General features: G+C 41.7%; 1 protein-coding gene across 1 annotated transcript; it reads left to right on the top strand.

The window, feature by feature from the left end:
• The first annotated feature begins 1,511 nt into the window (after window positions 1–1,511).
• Window positions 1,512–4,630, top strand: LOC117305881. Its single transcript, XM_033790768.1, has one exon. It carries the CDS (start codon window positions 1,659–1,661, stop codon window positions 2,553–2,555), a length of 897 nt encoding a protein of 298 aa, XP_033646659.1. The 5' UTR covers window positions 1,512–1,658; the 3' UTR covers window positions 2,556–4,630.
• Window positions 4,631–7,145: the final 2,515 nt, after the last annotated feature.

Below are 7,145 nucleotides of genomic sequence, written 5' to 3' on the forward strand. Positions count from 1 at the left end.
AACGGGAAATTAGTTTTATTTATTTGTCATCAATTATGACATTTCATACACATCTATTTCGTGGAATTTTTTCTACAATCATTATCTTTAGACCGTGTAAGTTTTAAGTATGTGAGCTTCTTACCAATTTTGTAAAGATCCTTTAACATTTGTTTTATCTTGCCCGCAAACGATCCATTATTCCTACTGTAGTCAACCAATGCCTATGCCGTAAGGGCGTACGTGAACACACACTTCGTGTACCTGACTGTGGTCACGTCCGTGCTGTCCATCTATGGCGCATGTATTAAAGGGTGTATGTAACTTTTGTAGGACAAAAAACACAATGTCCACAGATTTACACTAAACTTACACAGTTTGAAGATAATGATAGTAGAAAGCTTCCCTGAAAATACTACGTGCTGGGGTGCTGTAGTTTTGGGGAAATGAGTAAAACAATGTCATGAAAATAATTTTCGTCTCAGAGACGAAAATTATTTTAATCATTTACAAACATATTTTCATGACATTGTTTTACTCATTTCTCACAAACTACAGCACCTCAGTAAGTAATATTCGAAGGGAAGCTTTCCGCTATCATTATCTTCAAACCCTGTAAGTTTAATGTAAATCTATGGACATTTTAAAAAGTACCCAAATCCTTTAAAGGGACAGGAGTCGATTTCACAAAGAGTTAGGACTCGTCTTATCTCGAGTTAGAAGGACGAGTAACTCGTCCTAACTTAGGATTAATCTTAAGGTCTGCATGCTACAGTGCAGGGTTGGGACTCGTCCTTAGTCCTAAGATTAGTCTTACGTTAGGAAGAGTTTTGTGAAATCGACGGCTGGACACCTTTGGTATTGTTAAAGACCAGTGTTTTCACTATGATTGAAACAAATAGTTAGTTTCATTTACCGAACGTACACAATCCCATAAACCACTGATAGCTACGGATTTCTGTATTTCTATATATTTTCATGCGTGATTGTGCCAGACATAATTCAGTCTGGATTTTTGTCGGCGATATCTAAAAAGTGCAACTACCTTTTCAAATGAAATTTTCAAATGTTAGTTTTATGGTATATCTACAACTAAATAATGATTAAAACAAACAGTGGGTTCCAAGTTTACCCAAACGTATGACAACAACAAGAAAAAAATAAATTTGAATAGGGACCCATTAGGGAAATCCTAAAGACCGGGGCGCTCCACAAGGACATTTTGTGTGAGAAAGTCTATGGCAAAATCCGAAGTACAGGGATAATGGAAAGAACAAAAGGGTGAAGAACAAAAGATATCTTCACAGGGATGCATATTTGAAAATGCGTGTGTAAGTTTCTGTTGTGTGTCGTGCAAAAATGTACCCAAACCTTTTAAACCATTCACATACGTTTGAACGGCACAAGAGCAACACCCGCGTACTATACGTCTTTAATGTGCCGGCGGTGACCACATTACTTATGCGAGCGCTGCATATCATTGGTCGATTATAAAAACGGCCGCGACTACACAGAGTAGACGACTCCTCGTAAATGACGTTACGATAGCTATACTGTGGTGCCGCCATACATCACTCTCTATTAGTTCGCTGGACTGTGTGCAAAAGAGTTGAGGTTCAATCTAGCCGCCGCATACTACAGGCTGCTAGTAGTGTGTGAATCACTGTTTCGTACACACCATGCCTTCAGTGCAAGACGTGCTAGCCCACCAAGCCCGTGACGAACGACTTAGCTTCTACAGCTCGCCAAGATTCTGTCGACGGAGTCGACTGGATAACGAGTTGGTCCGTGAGAAACCAGACGAATTCGGCTGGCTGAGGGCATTCGATCCGAAGAGGTGCGTCTCGTCGAAGTTACCGCCCGTCATGGCGAGCAGCAAGACCCCACCCCGTCCGGCGTCCGCGTGTATGATCGGACGCACGCGGACGCAGTCCGATGCGGACTCGGCATCACTCAGCGATAAAGACTGTTCTAATTCCATCCCACGTACTCCTCCAATTGATGGTGGTAAGTCAACAACCAACCCCACCCAGCGACGAAACAGGCGGCCGATATCACTCGTCATGGACAATCACAAATCGTTGAGTAGTTTAGACGTGAACTCAAACGACAACTACCCTAAACCCAAGCAGGAGCGGGAGGTATCCACCGGTTCGCCACGCTCTAAGAAATTCCTCTCCGTTGAACGGAGCGCTGTGGAGAGCCTGAGCAAAAGTTGCGGTGATTTGAGGCAGGGGGACACCGAGTCGCCATCTTTCATGAGGCAACTTCACCAACAGCTTCCGGACCCACTGCGATGCCCGAGTCATTTATCCCTTTGTTCGGTCCAAGTATCCACCCCAACCCAGACCGACTCCCACGCCGGTAGTCGGGTCAGCTTACTCTCTGAAGGAGTGGACTCGTACGAAGGACTTTACGAGCGTGCATACCGAGCAACGTTCGTGGTGGGCTCGACCGAGTTGCCGAACATTGCCGAAGGTAAGAAGGAACGAGAGAGGATGGTTCGCGAATGGTTAGCCAAGCAAGCTGAGGCCGAGGATACGGGGATTAATGTCAATGGACCCTCTTCGTCCTAGTACATCCCAAGTATCGCCATCAAGGTTTCTTGCCTTTTGACCTCGGACTGAGAGCGAGGCCACAACAAACTTTTTCAGGGAAGACATTTACCATTTATTATGGCCTCCCAATTTACGCCGCACACCAACAGGGCCTATCTTCACTAAAGCAAAGCATAACAAAACTTGCTAATAACAGACATTTATTGCTTAGCAGAAATGGGTCACCAGCCAAAATACAGTTTACATTGCTGCAACTGGTACTCCACTCAATTCTCGCTTAGCAAAGAATATGTGCTACGCGAAATTATCTGATGAACAGCTTTATGAAATTTGGGCCCAAAATAATGTGTGAGCGTGAACTTTATTTTATATTTTGTATCCATATAATGCTAGTATTATATTAGCCTTCTTCCACCTTTGGGTTCAAGGCCTTGTAATCCAGCCGTAACAAAATAATAATTTCTTGAAATGTGTGAAAATAATTATGTCTTATTTGGATATTATATCTATATCTCCCACCGTTGAGTGATGCAGGGGGCCCATTCATAGAGCTGCTAAAAGCAAAAAGGCAACCAAGCACAACAATGCTTACCAGATTAAAGGTAACCAGCCAAAATACCAGTCACAACCATGTACAGTCTGTGGCTGGTATCCTGCTTAATTTTGCTTAGTAGACAATTGCTGTCTAAGCGGCTCTATGGAATTGGGCCAAAAGGTAAATTGATTTTTTTTATAATAATTAACAGGTATTTTACTTAAGTGTTATTATGTGATTTGGTACTCACGTTTGAACTCCAACAAAGAGATTTACAAATTCTAAAATCTGTGAAGACTTTTAAAAGTTTATTTTTAACATGGATGTGCAATATTGATCTGGGAAGCAGAAATTGTAGCATGTTCTCTTTTCTGCTTCTTTTTATTCTTTACATTGAAGAAGATTCTAGATAAAATCATTATTTGCCTGTCTGAGCATCTACGAGAGATTTAACGCACATTTTTGACTCCACTTTTTCTACAACATATGTATTCTGCTAAAACAAAGCGTAGCAGGGAAGAAGTCACGGGCGGTTTACATTGGCTTATTTAAGCAACATTTTATCTGCTTAACATTTTATATTAAGCTGAACGCCACTTTAAGATTCAGGATTGATTTTTGTGTGAGAGTTTCGAAGTTAAGAATCTTCCCAGTTGTAAACAATTACACTTTATTACGTAACAAGTGTATAAATAGATTATGGTAATTGTAACCAATCTTATGGAGGAGATTTTATACTCAATGTTTATTCATGAGAATGGTAGACTAGACTTGTATAATTATAAATTTAATATTTATTGATAATCTCTATAATTAATATTGCTGAGACTCCCAGAGTGGTGGGTTAAAAATTTAAACAAGGTGAATATTTTACAGCGCCATGTGTTGTACACCCCGGATGGGCCCAATGACATAAAGCCTGTGTGAGCACTGAACTTTCTTAGCACTAAAGAATCATGCTAAGCAGAAATAGGTTACCAGCCAAAGTACTATACAGTTTACATTGGTGTGTCTGGTATCCTACTCGTTTCTTGCTGAGCACAGTTTTCTGCTTAAGATCTTTATGCTGGGCCCAGTTTTAAATAGAGCTGCTTAAGCACAAGAAGTAGCTAAGCACTGTCATTCTGAACCGAATAAGGTTACAAGCCAAAACAAAATGGCACATGTACAATTTGTGACTGTACCCTGCTAAGTTTGTTTGCTAAGAAAAAACTTTAAGCATTGTCTGCTTAAGCAGCTCTCTATTGAACTGGCTCTGTACAACTGCGTTTATTGAAGCAGACACAGCCTAAGAACCAAACGTGTCCAAAGGTGTCAGTTTATTTGTGTAAATAATTAACATTTAATAACACATTTATAAACTTCCAGAAACTGCATATACAATAAAAATATATTTTGTGTGTGTAAAGTCTTTACTCAAAGAAACATTGGTTTCTCTCGTATCTGCTAAACACTTCTAGCTAGCGATAACTCGTTAAAGAGGTAAAACAATTAATTGTGTGAATAACTTTTGTTGATAATTGTCAAAGACCAGTCTTCGCACTTGGTGTATCTCAACATATTTTATGCATAAAATCGGTCATCGAAGTTGCGAGATAATAATGAAAGAACAAAACATCATTAACACACGAAGTTGTGTGCTTCGAAATGCTTGATTTCGGGACGAATCAAATTCTGAAACTGAGGTATCGAAATCAAATTCGAAAACTACTTCACTTCAGATGCTTGATTTCGAGACCTCAAGTTCTAAATCTGAGGTCTCGAAATCAAATTCGAAAACTACTTCACTTCAGATGCTTGATTTCGAGACCTCAAGTTCTAAATCTGAGGTCTCGAAATCAAATTCGTGTAAAACTAATTCTTTCTCGAAAACTATGGCACTTCAGACGGAGCCGTTTCTTACAATGTTTTATACTACCAACCTCTCCCCATTACTCGTTACCAAGTATGGTTTTATGATAATAATTATTTTGAGTAATTACCAATAGTGTCCATTGCATTCATGGTTTACTAATTGTATATCTGCTGGACGTTGTGAATCAATGTTGATCAAGGGGTGTCAAGAAAGTGTAAAAACTACCACCAGCAGCTCTGTTGCAATACTCAGCTCAATAAGAGTGCTTTTGTCCTTCTACTTCCAAAATGTACTTAGACTTAGAGCTCAATCCATTATAAAGAGAAACATTTTACAAGCTGCTTTAGTACTTTGAATGATGAATAAGTAACTGCTATAGCGTATACATGTCAGGGACACATTTGTCTACAGCTCCTTCAGTATTTTGAAAAATGAATAAGTAACTGTGATAACGTAAACATGTTAGGGACACTATGTCTCCAACTCCTTTAGTACTTTGAATAATAAATAAGTAACTGCGATAGCGTAAACGCATTAGAGATTAATAATTATGTCTTCAGTGTACGTCAGTGCTGCTTCTATGCATTAGAGGCCGTTTTTACAAAATACTTATTCCGTATTCAGTAATGAATATAAATGTAGTTTTATTCCAATATAACCATTGCTCAGTCAATGAAAATGTAAATACACTACTTATTAAAATTTAAGTTTATTTTTGCCGTACATGATCGAGTAGCTGGTCTACTAAATGTTTTATTGAAAATAAAATATTACAATAAATAAACCAATATAATAACAAAGACATTTTACTCGACTGTTTTTCTTCCAACGGCTTTGTTTTTTTTAGGAAGAAAAAGAATGAGAACAAATAGAGCCAGATACAATTTTCAGACACGTGGGGGTTGAGTGTATGGGTCATCCTTTTCTAGACATTACAAAACATGTATAAGGCGGAAACGACAGGAGACAGTTTTTGTTTTCTTTCTCCGCCCACTCTCTTATTTACTCTTACCAAAACCCCGGTTATAAATGGAGATGAATCGTGCAGGGGTGAGGGACATAGGGTGAAAACGAAGTGAGGGCGAGGGGTGACGAGCCAAGGACGGGGGACAGGGGTGTTGGGACAGGGTGAGGTCCAGGGATGAGGGCAAGGGTGAGGGCCAGGGGTGAGGAGCAAGGGTTTTAGGGCAGGGGGTAGGGGTGAGGGCCAGGGTGAGGGACAGGGGTGGGGGCCAGGGGTGAGGGCCAGGGTGAGGGACAGGGGTTTGGGGTAGGGGTGAGGGACAGAGTGGGGGCTAGGGGTGAGGGGCAGGGGTTTCAGGCAGGGGTGAGGGCCAGTGTGAGGGACAGGGATTTGGGACAAGGGTGAGGGGCAGGGGTGAGGGACAAGGGTGAGGGGCAGGGGTGAGGGACAGAGTGAGGGCTAGGGATGAGGGGCAGGGGTTTCAGGCAGGGGTGGGGCCAGGGTGAGGTCCAGGGATGAGGTCCAGGGGTGAGTGACAGGAGAGGAACATATGTGACAGACGATGTAAAGAGAAAGTGTGAATGCACAAGTGTGAAAGGCGAGTTCAGTGACACTGGGTGAGGGAGGGGGAGAAAGGAAGGGGTTAGGCACATGGGCTAGAAAAGGAGGAGCAAAAGGGAGCTGGGCGAGGGTGAGGGCAAAAGGGTGAGGTACATGGGTTAAACAAAGGAGGGAACACGGATTAAAGCGAAGGGTGAGGGACAGGGAAAAGGGTGAGAAGAGGGACAATGGTGAAGGAGGGGGGGTTGGACACACGAGTGGATGACGAGGGTGAGAAACAGGGGTGAGGTTCAAGACGGAACGACCAGTGTGTAGGACAAGGGTGAGGGGGAAGATGGCACAATTAGGATGAGGGACAATGGCAAGGTCGAGGCACAAGCGTGAAGGACAATGGTAGGGTACAAGAGTTAGAGGCACGGTTGAGGGACAATGACGTAGGACAAGGACGTCACAAGGGTGAGGGACAGGGTGAGGAACAGTGGTGAGGTACACGAGTCAGGGACACGGTTAAAGGGACACGGATGTTTCACATTTCAAACTTCATAATTCATATTTCAAAATATATCGCTCAAACGAACTTTAATTTTAAACCCTTATTTTTTTTAGATAATGTTGGAGACTCAATTTATTCTCAATGAAGTCATATTTAAATTTCGCTCTGAAAAAAGGTATCAAATAAAAATGGCACGTTAC

Source organism: Asterias rubens, unplaced genomic scaffold (genome assembly GCF_902459465.1).
Source record: "Asterias rubens unplaced genomic scaffold, eAstRub1.3, whole genome shotgun sequence".
Lineage (NCBI taxonomy): Eukaryota > Metazoa > Echinodermata > Asteroidea > Forcipulatida > Asteriidae > Asterias > Asterias rubens.

Coding starts and splice junctions, on each gene's coding strand:
- LOC117305881 (XM_033790768.1), top strand. CDS start 1,659: ATGCCTTCAGTGCAAGACGTGCTAGCCCACCAAGCCCGTGACGAACGA.